The 24,672-nt window shown below is 31.7% G+C and overlaps 2 protein-coding genes and 2 long non-coding RNA genes across 5 annotated transcripts; 2 read left to right on the top strand and 2 right to left on the bottom strand.

The window, feature by feature from the left end:
• Positions 1-3,038: 3,038 nt before the first annotated feature.
• Positions 3,039-9,219, bottom strand: LOC139508687 (uncharacterized). The gene is made up of 2 exons (XM_071295997.1): positions 9,110-9,219; positions 3,039-4,682 (listed from the first exon to the last, which is right to left on the bottom strand). Exon 2 carries the CDS (start codon positions 3,913-3,915, stop codon positions 3,151-3,153), a length of 765 nt encoding a protein of 254 aa, XP_071152098.1. The 5' UTR covers positions 3,916-4,682; positions 9,110-9,219; the 3' UTR covers positions 3,039-3,150.
• On the top strand, positions 4,838-7,556 carry LOC139508688 (uncharacterized). The gene is made up of 2 exons (XR_011661412.1): positions 4,838-5,121; positions 5,371-7,556. It is a non-coding gene; the product is annotated as an uncharacterized lncRNA (long non-coding RNA).
• Positions 9,220-10,476: 1,257 nt separating the features above from the next.
• LOC139508684 (complement C1q-like protein 2) lies at positions 10,477-12,872 on the top strand. 2 transcript variants are annotated; one of them, XM_071295994.1, is made up of 3 exons: positions 10,477-11,102; positions 11,889-11,963; positions 12,453-12,872. In XM_071295994.1, the coding sequence occupies exons 1-3, from the start codon at positions 11,027-11,029 to the stop codon at positions 12,845-12,847; spliced, it is 546 nt and encodes a 181-aa protein (XP_071152095.1). In that variant the 5' UTR covers positions 10,477-11,026; the 3' UTR covers positions 12,848-12,872. The 2 variants fall into 2 exon arrangements, with proteins under 2 accessions (XP_071152095.1, XP_071152096.1); XM_071295995.1 differs by lacking the exon at positions 11,889-11,963.
• Positions 12,873-18,774: 5,902 nt separating this feature from the next.
• Positions 18,775-23,813, bottom strand: LOC139508686 (uncharacterized). Its single transcript, XR_011661411.1, has 2 exons — positions 23,690-23,813; positions 18,775-22,674 (listed from the first exon to the last, which is right to left on the bottom strand). It is a non-coding gene; the product is annotated as an uncharacterized lncRNA (long non-coding RNA).
• Positions 23,814-24,672: the final 859 nt, after the last annotated feature.

Genomic DNA, 24,672 nt, shown 5'->3' with positions numbered 1-24,672 from the left:
AACAAACCAGTAGCTAATAGTCGGCTATGTAAGACTTCCACATGACAAAATGTTATTCATTTCAAGAAAAAAACAAACAATCAAATATACTATAAAATGCCATAGGAAAACATGTTATGTAGTTGGTGTAAAATTTTGCGATTTTCATTGAATATACGAAATATTTTAGCGGTTATTATTTTGGCGATTTCAAAACTTTTATCAACACCTTTGCATTTGCACTTTTAAATTGGGGGAATTTATTTTTGGGATTTTGTTTTATCCGCGAAAATAACCCGCTATAGGGTATGACCAGACAACCATTCACCAATCTCAGCAAAAATCACATTATTCATAGCTAAATGACAATATCTTGTGTGTACCAATGGATATCTTTATTTCGTTGAAATGATTAAAATCAATTCTGATTAATTTGGTTTTAATAACAGATTAACACAGGGAATTAATAGTCTCACTTGAACAAACAAACTTGGTTATTATAAATCATTAAAAATGTCAAGTTTCCTTCCAAAGGCAATGTCCTCATTTACGAAGTGATTAATCAATATGATATTGTCTATAGAATCTTGGAGGTTGTCTATGCTGTATGATATGATTGATCCGATCCTGACCTTTTGTGTATCATAGGATCAACATTCCATGTAAGAGTTATCTCCCCTAACACTGTTTTTCTTGTTATCACTTATCTGTCGCAACCGTAAAGTTTGTTTCTAAATACTATTATAGGTTAGTTTCTCACTTGCTGTTAGTTATTGATCAACTATATTTGGTGTATAGAATCATTGCAAGGTGTAAACATCTGTCTTACATTGTTGGCTTATCCTGAACTTATTTTCATGCACATTGATCATACCTAGTTGAGGTTTCAAGCTCAGCACCTTATGATTAAAGAAAATACTGGTTCTTTTGGTTCTGGAATAACGTGTATCGTAGGGTGACATGTCTCTTAAAAATTCAGCTCTAGCACAGTTCATTATCATACCACTTCAACATTTATGTATATAATATTTGCCACTGGACATTAAACATGAATCCATCCAACTTCTTGACCATTCACAACATCAAATGACGGTATGTATTTTATATTGCTAGGTGTGTTTCAGGATTACAATCCGAAAGAAGTTGAAACCAAGTGATATTTAACGTCTGAAGTACATACTGAGTGGATTCTGCGACAATTTTTGTCGAGCCTGCAACTTTTGTTGCAGAAAGCTCGACATAGGGATAGTGATCCGGCTGCCGCGACGTTAGCTCACTTCTTAAAAGCTTTATATTTTAGAAGGTGGAAGACCTGGATGCTTCATACTTTGTATATAGATGCCTCATGTTACAAAGTTTCCGTCAGTCACATGTCCAATGTCCTTGACCTCATTTTCATGGTTCAGTGACCACTTGAAAAAAAAGTTAAGATTTTTTGTAATGTTAAAGTCTCTCTTATTATAAGTAATAGGATAACTATATTTGATATGTGCGTACCTTGCAAGGTCCTCATGTCTGTCAGACAGTTTTCACTTGACCTCGACCTCATTTCATGGATCAGTGAACAAGGTTAAGTTTTGGTGGTCAAGTCCATATCTCAGATACTATAAGCTATAGGGCTAGTATATTCGGTGTATGGAAGGACTGTAAGGTGTACATGTCCAACTGGCAGGTGTCATCTGACCTTGACCTCATTTTCATGGTTCAGTGGTTATAGTTAAATTTTTGTGTTTTGGTCTGTTTTTCTCATACTATATGCAATAGGTCTACTATATTTTGTTGTATGGAATGATTGTAAGGTGTACATGTCTAGCGGGCAGATGTCATGTGACCTTGACCTCATTTTCATGGTTCAGTGGTCAAAGTTAAGTTTTTGAGTTTTGGTCTTTTTATCTAATACAATATACCATATGTCAACTATATTTGGTGTATGGAAATATTTTATGATCTTTATGTCAGTCGCGCAGGTTTTATTTGACCGTGACCTCATTTTCACGGTTCATTGCACAGTGTTAAGTTTTTGTGTTTTGGTCTATTTTTCTTAAACTATAAGTAATAGGTCAACTATATATGTTGTATAGAAGTATTGTTAGCTGTACATGTCTGCCTGGCATGGTTCATCTGACCTTGACCTCATTTTCAAGGTTCATTGGTTTTTGTTTAGTTATCTTGGTTAATGTTAAGTTTATGTGACAGTTGTAATAAAGCTTAGCTTTATACTTAGGACTAGCAACATAATATCAATGATTAGTATAGAAGGCGAGACATTTCAGTGTGTGCACTCTTGTTACATATTTACATACAAATCAAATGTTAATCGGTTATTTTATTACGTGCTTAAGACATTTTTTTATAATAAGAAAAACAACAAATTATTAGGTTTGTTTGATATTTTTTTTTATTTAAGGGCACCCTAACCTAATTCAAATGTTGCAGATGTATCAGTACTACTAAATAGCTTTAATTCCAAATAAATTTATGATTTTTTAAAAATGTAGAACAACTGGAAGAAAACAAATTCTAATTTAAAGCCATGATTCTATTAATAGTATAAATAATAGAAAAAATACAGCATGACAATGTAGATGACTGAAAGTAAACACGAATCTTTGACACTTAAAATTTCAGAAACATTGCATACCATTACTTATAGTCCGTGTGTAAAATAAAAGGCAAAAGGGTCTTTTGGACTGGACCACAGAGACATGCGAATAAAATCTTCCACTTCATTAACCATTATCGGAAGGAGATGGCACATTTATAAAAATTAATGTAGGACTTGCAGTTACTTAGCTTGAATTCGTGTTCTGCTTGTGATAAAAGACAGTTATAGTATTCCTGCGATTGCCAGTTTATTTTCAACTTATGAGTTTGATCCCTTTGACATCGTTTGCCTTTCTTGGCAACGAAAGGTACACTTGTCTCGTCAAAGAACAGAAGCTACATCTCAGATTGAGAAAAGCTATTCTTTGTTTTTCAATTTCCATATATCACAGATATCTAAGACTAGTAACTTTCAATTATCGAATGTTACAATACAAAGAAAATACAACAGATCATAAAATATCAAATATATACAAATGCATTTTATCTATCTCTCTCAATATAAACATGTGCCATAAATGTGACCCGATGTGTCATCACTTCATAAACGTGTCTTTCGTTATTGTTTTAATTAGAATCATTTTGAAGTGTTTTATTTGATGGCAAAGTTAATACTGGTTCGCCATCACATCTGAATTCTGTGCTGAAAGGATCTGCCATCAATGAGTCTTCGTCATACTGGAGTTCTCCGAAAAAGGGCTTAGTCTTATCAGTTGCAACATCAGTCTGAAGTTCTTTGTTACAAAACATAGCCAAAGTTGGACTGAAATCTGACTGCAAGTCCTTACTAAAGGGCATAGACACCATTGCTGTAGTCCCAATTGTCATTTCCTTACTAAAAGGGGTAGCCTTTAACGATTCTGAACTGGTTTGTAGGTCGTTACTCAAAGGGCGATTCCTTGCTGATTGCAATTGTTTACCGAAGGCTTCATTATCATCTGACTTAAAATTAGTCTGAAAATCCCCGAAAGGCTTTGAAGTCTTCATCGATTTATCATCAAATGACGTCATAGCCGTCATGGGTTTGGTATCAGACTGTAACTCTTTGCTAAGAGGTATAGGTACTACTTTGGTATATGATTGCTTTGCTACCAGGGAATCGGCCGCATTTGTGTAGGTCTGTTGTTCCTTGCTGCATGAAGACACACGCACTACAGCTTCAGAATCAGTCTGTTTATCTTGACTAAATGGACTGACTAGAGAAGATCCTTCACCCGTCTTTTCTTCCGTCATCACAGGCACAGCAAGTACGGGTATTGTACCTAACATCAGGCCGAGGTCTTTTCTTTGCAAGGTTTTTCGTCTAGTGGTACTTTGTAGTGTGTTTTTCATCGCATCTTTACAAAGTTCTTCTATAAAAAGTTCGGTAGCTTTAGCAAGAACAACAACCGCTTCTTTACTAACAAGTCTGACTTCGGGATCTTTTTTTCATCATCGATCTTAATCGCGGTAAGTGGATTTTTGTCAACTTTTTCTTTGGGTTCAGTGTTTTGGATGATTGAGCTTCCTCAGACAAGTCTATAAATAGTTTATTTGAAGCATTTGAACATTGTGAAATAGATTCTTGTACTAAATTTGCGGAGGTTGGTTCAATGGAACCCGCGTTACTAAATGGCGGTGGATTCGATACAAGTTTTTCTGATTCTGGTATATAAGATATGTAACCATCAGAATTTTCAGCGAAATTTGGACCTTTAGATTTGGGGTTGATCTTCTTTCGCTTGCTGAGTAATTTGGTTGTTCGCTCTTCGCTCCAGATTGATTTGTTGGAAGTGGTTTTGAAATATGTTTCTCTGATTCGGAACTGCTATCAGTTGTATATTGTGTTCCGGATACATTTTGTATCATGTCTGCTGAATCTACCACGTACGAAGGATATGCATTTCTTGGAGGTCCATTAATCTGAGACACATATATATAAGAAGGCGTTACAATTTTTTGAGATTCATTTGATGTAAGTTGAACAAATTCAATTGATTCAGAATGTGATTCGTCATTGCAGGCAGCGTTTATCTCCTGAGTTGAGGATTGATCATCTCTATTTGAGATTATGTTTGACTGTTTTTATCCCGCATTTTTCGTTCTCATCCATTTAACTACTAATATCAAAAAAAAAAATTAAACAATTGAAGAAGACCTCAGTTTTATTGATTTCTAAATATTGGTGCTAACTATTCGTCCTGGCAGTATGATCACAAATATAACATAAATTATGCAAATTAAACTAATATTGTGACAGTATTTTGACCACTAATTTAGGACACATATGTTGTTAGAATTAATCATTAACTTTTATAGCGCTAATAATCAATTTCTCTGTCCATTTAATTAATATGTTTATCTACTTCAAATTTCCAATACACGATTGTTTACGTGGCCGATATAAACAGAGTGACCTCTTTCATAAAAATTATATAATCGAATTGTACAAATACAATTGACCCTAACCATATTTGGAAATTTCTAATTTTATCATGATTGCTATATAAGTCAAAATTCTGCTTTGAGACGTCAGAGTTTGAATTTTGAATCTTATAGGTAAGTCATGAGTTTTTGAATTGTTAATTAAAAGTTATTAAGATTTAAAGTAAAATATTTTAAAACAAGTTAAATTGAAATAGAGATAATTAATAGTTTTCATAAATAAAGTTTTTATAAAATATCCATTGTTTTCTTTTAAAGAAATAATTGCCAATATTTGTTTTACTTTATTGTGATTGTAACTGTTTTGTATTATTTTTGTTTTTATTTATTTTATTAAAAGAGTTTGAATTTTGAATCTTATAGGTGTCAGTCGATCCCGGCCTGCCTCTACATCGGCAACAACGCCCGGTTTGCCTTTACAACGGCGGCAATGCCAAATACCATCCAAGGCATTGTCCACGACTAGTTCCCCCACAAAATGTAAGATTCCAGACTCAGCTCTCACAGATGTAGTTCGTCTGTCGAGAGGCCGAGAGAAAAGAGCAACAAGCAGAACAAACAACAGTACAGAAACCTTCTTTTTGTTATAATAATTGGTGGACGACCCTTAAAGCTGACATCTATACAGACATCTATAAAAGTCAAAGTTTATCATCACATCCAGACCAAATAACATGCTAGAAGGACAATTCGAACATTAACTATTTGCAGTTGGACATAATTTTCGTAACTTTCAAACTTTAGGATTCCATAGTATATACAGAATATTTCATTTGTGACATTTAGAAAATCAACAAAAAGGATACAGTATGCAGAACTATGTTAGAACATTTATTAACATCAGTGACAATAACAATTGTAAAGTTATATTATTGTGTATTGTTTAAAATATGTATTTTCATGAAACTGTAAGTAATTCCAAAATGATAAATAAGAAATTTAATTTTGATTTTAAGATTTCCAGCGATGAAACTAAATCTTCATTTTTATTTTCATAAACTACATTGTGTTTCATATCTGTAAATTTTTAATTGAAATAACTAAAACATTGATAATTAAGTTAGCAAATTTGCTCAATAAAATGTTGTAAATTATGTATTCATTTAAATTTTCATTTCATTGAATAACTTTTCAGAATATTATTTGCATATAGTTTTTTACTAAGATTAGATTGAATTTTATTTAAAGGACACATAAAGTGAATCCCCTTGTAAAATTAATCTACATGGAACATGGTAGGAAGTCCTGTTGCCATTTGCTGTAAAGAAAATCGTACAATATAGTCATAAAAATAGTGTAGATATTAACTTAATATTGAGATTGGGCTACCTCAAAGTAGGAGCGCCACATATATATAAGCATAAAAATGGGCTACCTGAAAGAAGGAGCGCCACAAATAAAATGGGTTACCTCGCAGGTAGGAACGCCATGCATACGATTAACAGTAACTTAGAGACTAAAAAGATGCTTAATCAAATTCTGTTAAAAGTTTATTCTGCATAATCATAATTCATTTTGAATTACAACATTTTGTTGAAACCTTTAGGCGTATATAATTACTGTACCATAAATTTCATAATTTTTAAATAAATGTCCAATTGTAAATTGAGCAAATAGAAGAATAATAGTAATAAATAAATAATAATAATAACATTTAAAACTATTGTGGAAAGTTCACATCATAAATAAAACCAACAATAAGAAATGTGATTAAAAAAAATAAACTCTCAAAAAAATGAAAAAAATAAAAAAATAGAAAAATGTTAAAACAAAGTTCATTCCTTATTCTTGCTTTATATTTAACTTAATTGTCTACTTTGTTATTTTGAAGTTTCATATGGATATTAATTATTTACTGAAATTAATAATTAAAAGTTGTAAATCCAATAATCAATTTAGTAAATTATGATATTTTAAGTTGCTCTAAATCTTATAAAATTATTAATTTTTTTTCTAATTAATTTAAATCTTGGGACAAGATTTTCTAAAGGAGAAAGATCTATTGTGACAGTATTTTGACACTAATTTAGGACACATATGTTGTTAGAATTAATCATTAACTTTTATAGCGCTAATAATCAATTTCTCTGTCCATTTAATTAATATGTTTATCTACTTCAAATTTCCAATACACGATTGTTTACGTGGCCGATATAAACAGAGTGACCTCTTTCATAAAAATTATATAATCGAATTGTACAAATACAATTGACCCTAACCATATTTGGAAATTTCTAATTTTATCATGATTGCTATATAAGTCAAAATTCTGCTTTGAGACGTCAGAGTTTGAATTTTGAATCTTATAGGTAAGTCATGAGTTTTGAATTGTTAATTAAAAGTTATTAAGATTTAAAGTAAAATATTTTAAAACAAGTTAAATTGAAATAGAGATAATTAATAGTTTTCATAAATAAAGTTTTTATAAAATATCCATTGTTTTCTTTTAAAGAAATAATTGCCAATATTTGTTTTACTTTATTGTGATTGTAACTGTTTTGTATTATTTTTGTTTTTATTTATTTTATTAAAAGAGTTTGAATTTTGAATCTTATAGGTGTCAGTTGATCCCGGTCTGTCTCTACAACATCAGAACAGCTGGCCTGCTTTCAACAACGGTAGCAGAGCCGCAATGTCTCATTTCATTCGAGACATAAGCTAGTTTTCCCCACAACATGTAAAGGTCCCAACATCAACTCTCACAGATGTAGTGTGTCTGTCGAGAGTCCGAAAGGAAGCAGACCATGTTTCAGTACCAGAATATTCAACTTTTCTCATTACAATACTAACATGCTAGATAAACAGGGTTTCTTTTTCTCATGTCTACAGATAAAGGAAGTAACTGGTCAAATGTTTTTTTTTCTTCTCTTCTTTATTTTGTTGCTGTTGGTATTGTCATGTTTGTGTAAAGTCGTGTAGGATATTGCATACGGATTTTTTTTTATGAGGTATTAAAACGTGAATTTTCCAAATAAAGGTACTAACCATAAGTGGTACTGATTATACATAGTTTTTGCCTTTTGCGAATTTTATATCTCCGTGCTGCAATGATTTACTATACAGTCATGTTTTGTGAAATAAAAATGTATTTGGGTGTATTAAATAATTATTTTTTTCTTCTTAGATTTTTGTAATATTTTTCCTCAGTTGAACTTTCTCAGTTTAATTTTCAGTTCAACTATTTTTTAAAGTTTTACTAATAAGTTCAACATTGTTTCATGCTACAAATACCTCGTTTTAGGAAACCATACTGTGTAAAAACAAACAAGAGGCTCCAGAGAGCCTGAATCGCTCACTAGTGTGAGAAATATGATGTTTTGAAAATATTTTTACAACCAATTCTGTTTTCTTAATTAAAAATTTGAAATGTACAGTTTACACATCTATTAAAGTTTTCGAGATAACTAGCAAAATTGGAAAAAAACCTCCCATAAGCAAGTTTGTGATTTCAGCCAAATTGAGTAACATGCGGCAAATTTTGCTATTCCTATATATTATAGTTTCTGCAAAAAAATCAAATATAGGGTAAACATTGTCATTCAGGGGCAAAACCTCATATACAACATCATACAACGGAGTCGATTGACAATTTCTTATAAAAATATATTGCCGTATTTTTTTTAAAATATATTGTGCTTAACATCTTTGCTCTTTATAGATTTTCTGTACCTATTACGGTTTCTGAGAAAATACAAAAATGGACAAATGTCATAATGGATAAGACATTTATTTCAAGGACAAAAATTCCTATAATAATTCAATTGGCACAATTTTTGGATTATAATTACACATCAAAATCTAAGAGATCCCTGTTTAAGGTTTGTAGTTATGATCATAGTTCCAATTTTGAAATACCGTAAGCTGAATTAATAATTCTGAAATAAAAATATACGGTTATGTTTGTGTTCAATATTATATATACATGTATCTGAACATTTTTAATAGTTTTAACAACTAAAACAAACCATAATTATATTATCCGTAGACTCGTCACTACGAATTTCAATAGTACTTTTTATTTACTAGTTTTGTCAAAAACATTGGAGTAAAATCATTCCCACTCAATAAAGGTGAACTAGTGACTGAATAAGCTTTTACTTACATAATATTTCACTAACATTGCTGCATCCTGTATAAACAAACCTGACTGTGTGCATCCTAGCCTACAAACGTTACGGTTTCCACGCGACATTATGACCACGTCGGACGTCGCTAGCCATGTGATCTGCTGAATCATCACCTAGAGAGCCGTATCACACTTATTCTAACATAAATGATGAAAAATACTACTGGAACCTGAAACATAATCACTGAAGCATGATATTTATACCACGTCATAGATATTTTCAGTTAATCCAACTGATTTACATAAAATCCAATCATTTAATATTGACCATAATTTCTGAAGCGTGCCACATGTGGAGCAAGATCTGCTTACATGATATACCCTTCCGGAGCACATGAGATTACCCAAGTTTTTGGTGGGGTTCGTGTTGCTTAGTCTTTATTTTCTACGTTGAGTTTTGTGTATTATTTTTCGTCTGTTTGTCTGTTTGTCTGTTTGTGGTTTTGTCTTTTTTACATGGCGTTGCCTGTTTATTTCGGATTTATGAGTTTGAATGTCCATCTGGCCTCACGGTCATAAAACTTTCGAGCATGATTTTTGTACTTGGACTCGAAAATCAACCAATCAAATTGCTGGATTTCATGTTTCGAGCATGATTTTTGTGCTCCGAACACTGAGCAAAGTTTTATGCCTTTAAGGCCTGGTATCTTTCGAACCTCTTTTTAAACATGGATTATACAATTAGATTCAAGCTATATTTATTTTCTATTGTTCGTCTTTTCGTGCATTTTGAGGTGCATGAATCTATTTTGAAATGTCATTTGATACCAAAATAACCCGAAAATGTTACATATGTAAATTACAGCTACATGTATGTATGGTATTGTATAATTGTTTTTTTTTTTTTAATCTTTCTTGTTAGTTCTTACTGAAAGGGACCAACGATTCTGTTTACAAAAAAAAAAAATCATACAATTATAATTGATGGTATATTATCCGAAAATGTGAATGTCTTTTAAAATTCATTTTTTTACTTGAAAGATTAGGTGTGAATAGAGGGTGGTAAAGTGGATAATGAACACGGAAACGCGTGAAATAAAAATCGCAAAAACGTTGCACGAAAAATAAAAATCGGGAAAAACGAAGCACGAGAAATAATATCGAAAATGAAAAAAAATACAAGAAGTAATTACTCAGCCATTTGTGAAGATCGTGCAGCCACTATATTGATCACTATTGATAACTCAAATCTGACTGCTCAAAACAAAGTTACATCGTAAAATCATCATTTCATCGAGTGTCTACTCAGTGGCGGATCCAGAGGGGGGGGGGGGGGGGGGGGGGGGGGGGGGGGGGGTGTTGCGGGGGTTTGAACCCCCCTTTTTTCGGCCGATCAATGCATTTGAATTGGGACATATAGTTGGACCCCCCTTTTATCCTGGGTTGGGAACCCCCTTTTTAAAATGGCTGGATCCGCCCCCTGCTACTTAATATTCCTTTAACTTTTGTTGTTGTTTCTGGTTGTTTTTTTGTTTTTCGTTTTGTATGGGGAGGCATTGTTGTGCAATCAGAATTGGTTCATTAGAAAATTTACTGCTTAGAGAAAAAAATCAACTTTCGCATGTTTCGTGTGAACGGATTCAGGTATATTTTAAATTAAGGCTTTGCCTCATATTGAATATAAAAGGTCAAGAAAAGGACTTTTGATTTTACAATTGTATTTGAAGAAAAGTTGAAAGAAAACACCCCATATACTATTTTCGAATTTTGACTTTTTTGTTTGTTTCAATAAATCTGATATTTACCTCATTTACATGTCTTTCTGAAAGTATGTTAAAGTTTCAAATTACAGTTTATCGCATGTCAATTTGATCAACACGTTATCCAGTAATAAAAAATAAGCCTGCTGCGTCCAGTCGAAAACAGTTAGTTTCCAGATCAGTCTTGTCAAGGATGACATCTGCAGTCAGTATACTTCTTATGATTGTTGTCATACAAATTGCACAAATATTTGCAGCTTGCCAGAAAGGTAATGTAAACATAATTGGTTCAGAATTTTTTCTTACAATTACATGGTAAGTAGATACTAAAAGTTTAAAATTGATTATGATACACCAATGTTGAAAACATTTCATCATTTTACTTTGCTTGTCGGAACGTTTAACCATTCTGAGTTAAACAACATGAGTTATTGTACTCCCTGACTTCATACATGAGTGTCTTGGTAAGTAGTGTCATACCAAGACGAAGAGAAACCTTATCATTTGTATCAACTCATTTTCAAATATAATCAGATAATATATTTATTCGAACATTCATTTGTTATCCATGTCTCATTATTTCTGTATAGTATTATATACAATTATGGCCCGTTGAAAAGGTGAATATCCAAAATTGTCAACACAAGAAGGTTATTTCATTGAATAATTATTCATCGATTCTAAGGGGCCACAATTGTTTTATTATACCGAACTAACAGTGGAAGGGCATTTCGAACACTTACTAAAGTGTCTATATTGTTAACATAACACACAGACTGACGTTTGAAAATACATTTGTGTTCGAATTTCTCGAATTTACAACAAAACTAGAATCTTTTTGTAAAATATTGATGGCCCTGAAAAGGACCATTTATAAGAGATATTATCGGCTGCTGGCACTCTCAACTCTATTCATGTCAAATGCCTTATTTCCTCGTCTCTTGATGGGATTAAGATAACACGTCTAAATCCTGTATTTTTTACTAGTCGTTCATTATTTTTTTTATGAATATTTTTCATATCCAATAGTTTTTCTTTTTCAACTTATGTTGCAGAATCTGATACTGGTTTTTCTGAAAACCTGCTGGACCCGTTATGTAAATCTCGAAAACAACAAACTCAAACTAACGGTACGTTGTTTTGTGGAACATTTCTGTATTTTCTATCAGTCTTTTGTCTCAAGTGATTTTTTAAAAGCATACCACATTTATATTTTAGTGTACCGATTTCGGATTACTGATAATCAAATTTTTTTTTGGTAAATATATCTTGTTATGCTTTAACATTTTCCTAACCACCCTTAACGAAAAATAAACTTTATTTCATTCAAAACAAAATGGACTACATTTTTAACTACGTGATTTAAGGTGTAATACGCTTTACTTTCTTACTGTCTAATGTATGTAATTATGTAACGTGTTTGGCTTATGAACTATCTGTTCGTATCTAGATCTGTTTTCACAGAATCTGAGATACTCCAATATCAATCTTTTAATTAACTCAAAACCTATAACAAAGTTTATTATAGATTACAATTCAACCATTAATGACCAAATAATGTTTTCTGCTTAAACTGCATTTTTGCTCAATTCAACATTTTATTTTTTAATTTTTCCTAGGACTATCAAGGAAAACGCGTCCTGCGTTTACAGCTTCACTTACTCATACAAAAGCTCTGGGATCAAATGAAGTAATGAAATTTGACAAAATCTGGCTAAATAATGGTGGTATTTATAACCCTAACACTGGCGTGTTCACTGTACCAATGAATGGTTTATACTTGGTGTCAAGTTCTATGATGTCTTATGGTGTGAAACAACTGCATTGTCACTTGGTGAAGAATGGTCAGTCAAATGTTGGAGCGTTTGGTAAAGAATATTCTCAAGGTACTTTGAATGCTGTAATGAACCTGCAAAAAGACGATAAACTGTTTATAAAACAGGACGGTGGAAGTGATGAACCGGTAACTGGTGCCCACTGGTCAATGTTCTCAGCGTACCTTATATCTGAATGAAATAAATAAGTGTGCCCAACTACAATTTTGTTCTTGTACTATATTGTTTGAATTTTGTCTTGAAAGTGGGGGAAACATACCAGATAAACATTCGAACTAATAGATTTAAAAAGAAATCAAGGTATGAGGCAGTCCTTATAGTATCAGTAGTATCCTTAATGTCAAGTTCATTGAACACACTGACTTTGAATTAGTCCTGGTTTACATTTTAATAAAATGCGGGACATGCACGAGAAATTGAGAGCACCGAAACGAAACACGGAAAATATATTTACTGGGAGAACACGAAGCACCCCAATCGAATCAAACACGAAAAACGAGAAAGAAAACGTAAAAAAAACGAAAACACGTGGAACAAAAAGGCCGAAAACGTTGCACGAAAATAACCATTTACCACCCTCTGAAAAGTGCTGCTGAATCACTTGTTCTTTTGCATAAGTTTCAGAACAATATTAGTTCGAATTTGCTCAGTGATTTAGAGAGACTGAGATACATGTCCAATTGATGGCGATATCACACATCTTAGGTTAGGAGAACTTACATTTGGGAGGTCTCAAGAACTTTGTAATTCCGCTGAATAATAGACTATCAATTTTTTTTTATATAAATAAGGCCGTTTGTTTTCACGTTTGAATTGTTTTACATTGTTATTTCTTGGCCTTTTGTAGCTGACTATGCGGTATGGACTTTGCTCATTGTTTAAGGCCGTACAGTGACCTATAGTTGTTAATTTCTGTGTCATTTTGGTCTCTTGTGGACAGTTGTCTCATTGGCAATCATACCACATCTTCTTTTTTATATGTATTGAGGAGTCCCCATATAACCAATTTTCCACAGCCAAAGCTGTATAAGTCAGTCCTAATTCAGTTTATAGTGGATGTATGTTCATCTCTATACTTGTTGCCGGTTAATATATTTAGTGTTGAATCAACTTGAAGGTTCATCTTTTATACTATATGTTGAATTAAATCACAACTTGTATAGACTCAGGGGGACGAGTAGATCGATATATATGACATAGACATATAATATTAAAATAATGATGGGTTTGTGTAATGTCCAGTTCCAAATATCTCATGCATATTAGGACAAAAGAACATTAATTGTTATTTGATTAAATTCCAGTGGCAATAGGACAAGAACATGTTAATGTGATATTATCTGTACAAGACTGGTCCACTGAAATGGATTTTTAAAATTTCTATACCAACATGATGAGCCAGGTTTTAATCATGCTATTAACATATGGTTTCACAAGACAATAATCAACTGGAAGACATGTTCCTCTAACCAGACACATTATTCAGACTGAGAGCTGAACAGTAGTTACTTTTACTCCTAATGCTGCTATCTAGTTACGGGTACTTGATAATACTCAGGAGCGGATCCACAAGGGGGGGGGGGGGGGGGGGGTTTGGTTTGGAACCCCACATTTTTTTGGATGATCAATGCATTTGAATGGTGACATGAAGTTGGAACCCCCTGTGTCCTGGGTTAGGACCCCCCTTTTTTTTAAATGGCTGGATCCGCCCCTGATACTCTATGTTTACAGCTGAATTCCTTCCTCAATTATGTTGTTGCGTTGCTGTCTCTTTGATATAAGCTAAACATGTTGTTTTGTATATAAAGTGTTGGAACTATTAGAAACATAAGTATTTTAATACCCAAACAGATGGCCTAAAACAGTTTGCAAACAGCCTTTTGGAATTCATGGCTTTTGGTGCTTATAAATTTAGTTTTTGATTTGGTCTCCAACTGTTCAGATTTTAGTACATTGTGTACCTCTATTAAGCCTCATGTACAGGAAACTTGGTCTGGCTAATCAAGTTAATATGCCAAAAAAGAAGATGTGGTATGATTGCCAATGCAACAACTCTTTAACAAAGACCAAATGATGTAGAATTCAGCAACTTTATGACTGATATCCTTGGTGTTATTTATTTGGTATCAAATTACCGTAAGTAAGTTTGAACATGAATATAACCTTAGCTCTTTTGGTTGTCACAAGATATTTATTTCTTAGAAGTAATGTACTATTTAGTGCTCTTGATGGGAGGGAGTTCCATCAACTTTTTCCCTTCCAGTTTTGGCACTAAACTAGATGTTCAACAAAAGGTTCTTTATTTTCTTTATTCTTATTATCTATTTTGCTCCTTAATCTCTCTCCTTTTGCCTATTCTTGATTCTTAACCTTGTTGCCCTTTATTTACTAGGTATAAGAAGATGTGGTATGAGTACTAATGAGACAACTCTCCATCCAAGTCACAATTTGTTATAGTAAACCATTATATTCTTGTTTTTATATAGATTAGACTGTTGGTTTTCACATTTGAATGGTTTTAAATTACTAATTTTTGGGGCCCTTTATAGCTTGCTATTTGGTGTGAGCCAAGGCTCCGTGTTGTAGGCCTTACCTTGACCTCTAATGGTTTACTTTTATATATTGTTATTTGGATGGAGAGTTATCTCATTGGCACTCATACCACATCTTCCTATACCCATTATAGGTCAAAGAACAGCTTTTAACACAGAGCCTTGGGCTTTCTTTCACACGGAACAGTAAGCCTGTTTTTCTTTGCCTATTGTTCTCTCTTCTGTAAACCCCCTCTAGACCCTCATATAGAGATACTTCACTTCTGCTTGCTTCGTTAAAACAACACTAACTAATTCAATATTTTCAATACTATATTTTAAACATAAGCGTCAACAATTTACAATATATACTATTTTTCATATTTGGCAACCTTGAGTTTTTTTAATATATATAAAAGCATGAAATGAAATTACAAAATGACGTTTTATGTAGATTAGACAAATTAAATTAATAATAAAACAATAATTCTCAAAATGAGGCATGAGACTCGTTAAAAAGCATCAACAGTAAGATAAAATCTGCATAAGTAAAAAATAGACCACATCAGGTGCATTTGTAGATTTTTGTCAAGTGGTCACTATTAACATTTCTCTAATTCTATGGAAATTTATCCCTTTCAAAACCCATTGTTTAAAAATGATTAATCAACTGTGATTGTCAGTGATCTCAAAAGATCATTGGATTACTTTAAGGATCATAACCTTTTTAGATAACTCTGCTAACAGGTGTTAATGAAATTGACAACTTTGTGGAATGTGAAAGGCACTCCAAAGGGATTTTCGTTAAACAAAAAAAGAAAATTTATTTTTTAATCATTAGAGAAACAAATTCTTTCATATTTACTCGTGGATTATTGACTTTATCCAACCTCGATAGTTAAATTATAAATTTTAAAGTCCTCGCCGAGGCTCGGACTTCAAAATTGATAATTTAACTATCTCGATTGGATAAATCCGATAATACACTGGTACCAATGTTAGAATCTATATTTATATATAAGTATCTGATTGAAAAACAGTTTAACTGCAGAATAATCTCTTGCTACTCAGTAGGAATTGCACATACTTATTTTTGTTCTTTCTAAAAGCAGATGTGTGCAAAAATAGCAAATATATGAACATGTTGAAAATGAAACTTTTATGGATTACTGATAAAATGATAAAATTTGACAAGGGTTAGATGCAGATACAAAATTTTATAAATAAACCTGATGTGGTCATATAATCAACAACTGAATAAGAGAGAATAAAATATGATCTATTCTAATTGACATTTCAAATGAACTGTAATTTATTCGTATATATATATACAGTGCTGTAAAATCAGAAAATTTTGCAATTATTTTTTTGTGATTTTTGAATAATGAATGAAATGCATGTTGAATTAAAGTGGTACCTAACACTACAGGGAGATAACTCTGTAAAGTCAGCTAAACGTTTTAATTACATTGTGTTCTACAAGGAATATTAAGCTTCTCAATGATCAAAATGAGAATTTGTCAAACTGCTATATAACCAGTGTAATTTTTCTGATAAAATGGTTGGTTCAAATTTTTTGAAATTTTTATATTTTTGTCAAAGGGTCAAAGTAAATACCTTGTCAGAATTTTATGAAAATTAAACGAACCAAATTTATTTTAGTGAAGGTGTTGGGTACCACCTTAACATGATTTAAAAAAATGCAGCATACAAACAATGCTGTAAAAATTTGATAAGGGAGTTCTTATTTTTGAGAAACCTATCCTTTCACAATTTTTAACAATAATAAAAACATCACATAAGTTTCTGAATTTACAAAAAGAGCATTTTATGCTGTAGTGTTAGCTCTCTTCTTCATTAACCTTCAACACAAACATTCATCACAAAAAGTCTGTAAAACTATATGTGAAAGTATATATGAAAAATATCTCCAAATGAAATATATTGACATTACATAATTTACTGACTGAGCTACTTGATTGAGCTATATAATATCATTGTACACTATTAGATCTTGGGAAAAAATAAACAAGTAATAATAAAATAACTGATTGAAGAATTCAAATATAGAAAAATATTTAGTGAGTTCGAGGTCTAAATTTTTTCTATTTAATCATTCAAATATTCAATATTATTACATTGGTTGCAATGAATTACATTGATTTCCCAGTTAGATAAAAACCGATAAGTTCACATGTGAAATAAATGTGGTTATTTCACTCTCTGACGTCATACAACAATATACAATTATGGCCCGTTGAAAAGGTGAATATCCAAAATTGTCAACACGAGAAGGTTATTTCAATGAGGGCGCAGCCCGAAGTGAAATAACTTTTAAGGGTTGACAATTTTGGATATTCACCTTTTCAACGGGCCACAATTGTTTTATTATACCGAACTAACAGTGGAAGGGCATTTCGAACACTTACAATAGTCTATATTTTTAACATAACACACAGACAGTGACTGATATTTGAAATCATATATTTGTGTTCGAATTTCTCGAATTTACAACAAAAGTAGAATCTTTTTGTAAAATATTGATGGCCCTGAAAAGGACCGTTTATAAGAGATATCATCGGCTGCTGGCACTCTCAGCTCTATTGATGTCCAATGCCTTATTCCCTCGTCCCTCGATGTGCTTCTAGTGTAACGTGAACGCTGCCATTTTGTTTATTTACGTCTGTGACGTCATTTTCACGGGAGGTAACTCAAGTACAAATAAACAAACTCAAAAGGTTATTCACCGGTGAATAATAGGGTTATTCACCGCTGGTGTAAATGTTTAGGGTTATTCGTCCTTCCTTGCAATTGAATGAAAAACAACTGAATTATTCCATGTCACGTGATAACGTTTCACCCAATAGAATTGTTTAAAATATATGTAAGGTATAATAATAGGCGTTGTCAAGACGTCGATAACGTCGGATCAAAACAAATTGTCAATGCGTAGGAAAAAGATATAGTTCCTCACATTTTCTACATTAATTTCATAAAAAAAAAGCCATTTGCCAATGTAATAAAAAGAATAACTAATCGCCGTATTTGAATATCAAAAATTAGACAACTTGTGACCAAACGCCGCTATGGATTAAACTCGTGCTGCTAACTCGTTTAATCCATGCGTCGTTCGGTTACGCGTTGTCTAATTTTTGATATTCAAATACGGCGATAAGTTATACTATAAATACTAAAACAAGTTCAGGACCAACCATCTTAAAATTCTATATAAAGTTTCTTTTTATAGTGAAGTACATTCTCAGAAAAAAGAATATTTTTTTCTTAATATGAAAACAATGATGTTTATCTTTTCAAGGCAAGATAAAAATGTCATGGAGTTTGTCAGTGTGTTCCCCTGTAACTATACCAGCTTGTAAAAATCAATGTGATCCAATTTTGTACAGGTTTGTTCCATGCAGAAGAGGCTGTTTTTCTGTTTTTCTGTTTTGTTTATAATGTTTTAATAAGTTATGCTGACCTTAAAATAAACCTTGATAAGAAAATAACAGCAACTGTGATATTGGTCATAATTAATATCAAATAGTGTCTCTAATTCCATATTGGAATTATTTAAATAGTAGGTTTCTCTAAATGAATTGGATTTTGAATAAAAAAGCATATTCACCTGAGAAAGTGTTATTCACCGCGCTAAACGTCACGTGCTTTTACATGCAACGTTATGATAAAATGTTTCATGTAAAATTTGTTTTGGTATATGTTTGTCATTAAATACATTTTCTTCTCTCTGAATATAGAATAAAACAATTACTGTCTTTTGTTTCGGTAAATATGGGTTTTAATTGACTTTTGAAAAACTGATATTAACTTCGGCCGTCAACCTCAGTGAATATCATTTTTTCAAAAGTCAATAAAACCGCATATTTACCTTATCAAAAGACAGTAATTGTATATTATCAAAAATTGAATTATGAATATTAGTTGCTTTTTTTATTTTTTGTGTGGTTAGGTTGGTGTTGAATTGTCATATTATATATCAGTAACTCGGTTATGGGTGGATACCACACAATTCATTCGAGTAAAAAATAAAACAAAAAATTTCAACTTACAAAATAAATAAATATTATATCAGCATTGTTTTCTGCTTTGCGAGCTAATGTTTAGAACAATGTTTCTGTTACCAACAAGCATGAAAAAGAAAAAAAACATTAACATAAAAACAACAGTCCATTTGCCTTACAAAATATTGTATTATAGCTTTAAAACATGCTTGAAATAGTCTATTAATGTGGAATCATTTGTGTTTGGGGTATTCCAATTTCATGGATTTGGAAATCATCTTTTTCGTGGAAACCTTGATTTTGTGATTTTGACAAACTCTACATTCTTGAAGAATCTTATAAATTTTGATTCAGCACTATACCAGCAAAATCTATTAAAATAAGTACCCCCCAAAAAATAATGAATCCACTATGCATTATCTTGTGACAACATGCCGTCTAAAGACCAAAATTACAAGTAATATGTCTAGCTTTCTAGAAAAACAGTCTAGCTAAAAAGTTCAATATTAATTATATATATATATGGTTTTTAATAAATTTACTTTTTTGTTATAACAAAAATACATACACTTTTAGATTGTTCGAAAAAAATCAGATACAAAATACAATGCTAGAAAAGTAGTATGTAAAAATGCATAGAATAAGAAAAATATCACAGAATGAAAAAAATTTAAGCAAACCCAAAGATTACATAAAGTCTAACATTGAAAAAGATGTAACTTCATGACAAAATATACATTGTAAATAAATATTACAAGATGAGATTTTTCATGTACAAACACATGAATTTTTGTATGTCACAAATTCATATCATATACATGTACATGTTTCAATTCAAGTATAGATACTAGACCACTTTCAAGTTTTGTCCTTCATCATAAACGTTTGTCAATTATGAATGCTTGTATGACATCATTTCCCAGATAGAGGGTATCCCCTGTATCCCTGCTCATTTAAGGTTCATCAAATGTCTTCCAGATTGTCATTATGCAGGATAAACTAGAAATAATGTTTGTTCCATACATACCTAATCACTTTTCCTTAATGACAGCAATGCTGATTATCCATTATAAGAATTCAATTTGCCGAATAATTTGTGTAATACAGCATTACATTTTTTCAACTGATCCCTCAACATGGGAAGGGAGTGACGACACCCCTAAAGAATGAATGATCTTTACTTTAACCAAACTCTTTGGAGGAAATAAAAAGAACTCGAAAGTGGTCTATTAAATGGAATCAATGTCTTAATGATGTGTAATTAATCATCAGTTAAAAGTTAAGTAAAATGAATTGAAAGGTGAATTTATAAAGATTTTATAAAATTATGACAGGCTGCCCTTTGTATTGATTAATATAAATCTAAACAGGAAGGGTCATCTTTATGTAAAAGTAATGTACATATTGGTCGGTCTGTAATGTGAAATGGTAGTCTACTGCTAGCTGTTAGTCTCACTTTAATCTTAATGACAATTTCTGTATTAAATACAACATATGAAACAAAAATGTAATTTAGTATTGTGCTACAAGATTTTCCTAGGTTTAAAATAAGTTGTTCCTTGTCTTGTCATCCTATGCATACCATACTTGAAACTCAAAATATCTAAACAGGAAGTGAGTGTAAAACAGATCTGAAAATAGCACATGCATCACAACCAATCACTGTTGGGCTGCTGACCAAATATGATGGTTCTTTTTTTTACAGTGGCGGATCCAGGGGGAGGGTTACAGGGGTTGGAAACCCCCATTTTTTTTTGGACGATCAATGCATTTGAATGTGGATAAATTGGCTGGATCTGCCCCTGTTTTATGTCAACTGTCCTGAGATTTAAAAGATTTAACGTGATAAATCCACTTCCAATATAAAAACCCTGTATAAGGCACAATTGATTAAAAAATATGAATACTGTAAATACCCCAAAAATTAGGGTATATATATTTAGATGGTTGAACAATGTACAAAAATGGAGGATTAATTATTGCAATTTTAGGGAAGGCTGCATGTTGAAAATGCTATCAAAAGTAAAAAAGAAACTTTTTATTTTTGCCACACTTATGCTGTAACAATGTTTGCAAGGATAAAAACCTCCAAAAAAATTCTGAATTTCATAGTATACAGCAAAACATATGAAAATGAACCTGGGAATTGCACCTTTGTTTTTGAAGATTGTAAATAAGTTTAAAAAAAAACTGTAAAATTATCTCAATACAAGACAGTTACAGAAGGCTAAATTTCATATATAAAATAAGAGTTTTTATGATTTTTTTTAATAAATCGAACTGGAAAACAAGATTGTTCTAATACGGAAAAAACAAATGTTTTCAAAGAAAAAATAAAATAAGAACATTCTAATTCTTCAAAACAAAATAAAAATAAACATTCCTGTCATCGTCTTATTTTCAATATGTTGTGTAACATTACAGTCAGATTTATTGTGTCATCATATTTCTTGATTTTATTTATGTCCGGCACGACCATATTGTTTGAACTCAATGATAAATATTTAAATATCAAAGAAAAAACGCAAGCACTTATTTCAAATTAAACATAATTGTCTCAATTCTATAATATATCACGATCTTTAATACCAGCAACATAACATATATGAACAAGACCTGAGCTTATTTTTCAATCAACATACATTTATATCAAACTTTCCATCTTAATTAAAACAACAGTGGCACACTTGAATGTGGCATTATATCAGTGGCATTAGACAACATCTGTTTACAAATTACAAGCAAATGCTGAACATTAACAGGCGATGCACCATTTCTTTTTATTTATAAAAAATTTGCCCTGAATTATTTGAAAAATATCATTTGTTGATTTTTTTTCATGGGGTAGGTGGGAGTTTGCGGTTTAGTTAATACCTGGTTTTATTCATCGAAATTTAAATTTAAATGATTGATGGTCCAAAAATATCTTGTTGATTCATCAACCTTTAAATTTGATTGATGGTCCAAAATTTAAAGAGAAATAAATATTCCCAAAACATGAAGAATAGATATTAATAGAGAAGTAAAATATCGGTAATTAGAAAAAAAAATTAGAAAAGGAGATTCTCTAAAAAAATATCTCACAAAGTGGATTTTTCAGAAAAAGTTGAATTCTTTTACGCCAAAATAATCTGTGATTTATTTTCTATTCCTGAAAAGGCAACTATTGTGTGTTTGTATAAAATATAAGGTTTCCATAGAAACAGTTTTACACATAAAAACAAGTTATTTCCCAGTACATGATTTTGCATTAAAAATAACATAGCTGTACAGAGCACTTAGTTTGAACAATATCACAATTCAGCTGACTCCATTGCTACAAGCTATGGTGTATAGATTTCAGTTCTTTTCTGATTGCTTCAAAATGTGGTCTTTCTGTTGGGTTATATTCCCATATCTTCTTCATCAGTGTATATATTGCTTCTGGTGTTCCCTCTGATGCTGGCATTCTGTATCCTGTAGAGAAAAAAAAAACGTTATAAATAGAATTGGGTGTTCCCTCTGATGCTGGCATTCTATATGATGTTAGAGAAAAAAACAAGTTATAAATAGAATTGGGTGTTACCTCTGATGCTGGCATTCTATATCCTGTAGAGTAAAATATTTATAAATAGTATAGGAGGTTTCCTCTGATATGATGCTGGTATTCTATATCCTGTAGGGAACAAATAGTTATAAAAAGTATCGGGGTTCCCTCTAATGTTGGCATTCTATATCCTGTAGGGAACACAGTTATAAATAGTATTGGGGGGGGGAGGGGGGGGGTCCTCTGATGCCTGCATTCAATATCCTATAATATAGGGAAAACATAGTTGTTAATAGTATTGGGGGTTCCCTCTGATGTTGGAATTCTATATCCTGTAGGGAAGATAGTTATAAATAGTATATGGTGTTCCCTCTGGTGCAAGCATTCTATATCCTGTTAGAGTAAAAAGCAAGTTATTTATAGTATTTGGTTTCCCTTTGGTACTGGCATTTTATATTCTGTAGGGAAAAATTCAAACTATAAATAACATTAGGTGATACCCTTTATGCTGGCATTCTATGTCTTGTATGAAAAGAACAAAGCTATAATCATCATTAGGTGTTTCCTCTTTTTATATTATCATTTTATATCCTGTAGAAAAAAAGTTATAAATAGCTTCACAGTTCTTAGCTTTGTCGCTGGCATTCTATATCCTGTAAAAAAAAAATAGCTTTAAGTGTTTTCTCTGTTCCATTTAATTTCTATGATACAATCTACTTCAAGATCTATAGCTGTAAACTTTAAACTTTACAGTTCAATTTTATTCTGTATAATTTGATGCCTTTTAAATGAGAATTCAAAAGTTGTTCTGTTCAGTGGGTCCTAAAAAAATGTGACAAAACTATTTTTAGATGGATGGTTGGACTATATGACAAAATATAACCCAAATAAAATTGCCTATAACATACATGTAGCAACAAAATCTCTCAAAGAAGGTAATTATACCTGCATCAACCCTTTCTCTGGCTTGAGCATTTGACATGCCTTGGTATGGGGTTAATCCACCAGAAAATATCTCCCACATTAATATACCAAAACTCCATACATCACAAAGTGACGTGTATTTACCTGTAAAACAATAGATAATATTAACATAACAAACATTTAACATCACAAAGGGACGTGTATTTACCTGTACAACAATACACAATATTAACATTACAAACATTTATTATCCATATATAGGTAAGTAAACTCATAATTAAAAAGATTTTTGTTGTTAACCTCAAATATTTTGCAGATTTTTATTTCATAGTAAGAACTCGAAGACCCCCTACCTACAATTCTTGATAAAAATGTAAATTAGTTTGCGTGTTGTTTATTTGCTTATTATGGGCCATACCTTAAGTTGAATGTTTTAATAGAAAAAAGCCATTATTGCAGTAGTTGGACAAGTTATATGAAATGCAGCATACAAATGATTCTATCAAAATTTAAATAAGAATTTTGTGTTTGTGTGACACCTATATCATTGAATTTTTTGGCAGTAATATAAACATCATAGCAAGTACATAGAGAATGTGTCATTTGGACACAGATGATGCCCCCACTTGTATTTAATGTGATAGAGGGATATAGCTACCGGACTGTAAAAGTGATGCAAACAAATTCGATCTTGATTTGTGTTTTATAGTAGTAAGCATTGTGTATAAGTTTTTGGAATTTTGGATCCTCAATCCTCTTCAACTTTGTACATGTTTGGCTTTATCAATATTTCGATTTGAGTGTCACTGATGAGTCTTATGTAGACAAAACGCGCGTCTGGCGTACTAAATTATAATCCTGGTACTTTTGATAACTGTTTCATAACATTTGGTTGCGACACTGGATGAACATTTAAATCCTTAGGCATAAAATTCTGATTTTATAATAACTGACATAAAGATCGACATAATTAAAGCAGTTTACCTCATACCTTGCATCGAAGG

Source organism: Mytilus edulis, unplaced genomic scaffold (genome assembly GCF_963676685.1).
Source record: "Mytilus edulis unplaced genomic scaffold, xbMytEdul2.2 SCAFFOLD_803, whole genome shotgun sequence".
NCBI classification, from domain to species: domain Eukaryota; kingdom Metazoa; phylum Mollusca; class Bivalvia; order Mytilida; family Mytilidae; genus Mytilus; species Mytilus edulis.
Note: the sequence above shows the minus strand (reverse complement) of the source record. Positions and strands in the feature narration are given on the sequence as shown.

What these genes read in the sequence shown, in the direction of transcription:
- LOC139508684 (XM_071295994.1), top strand. Translation starts at nt 11,027, where the DNA reads ATGACATCTGCAGTCAGTATACTTCTTATGATTGTTGTCATACAAATT. An exon ending in ATTTGCAGCTTGCCAGAAAG is followed by an intron (nt 11,103 to 11,888) that starts GTAATGTAAACA and finishes CTTATGTTGCAG; the next exon opens with AATCTGATACTGGTTTTTCT. An exon ending in ACAACAAACTCAAACTAACG is followed by an intron (nt 11,964 to 12,452) that starts GTACGTTGTTTT and finishes AATTTTTCCTAG; the next exon opens with GACTATCAAGGAAAACGCGT.
- LOC139508687 (XM_071295997.1), bottom strand. Translation starts at nt 3,915, where the DNA reads ATGAAAAACACACTACAAAGTACCACTAGACGAAAAACCTTGCAAAGA.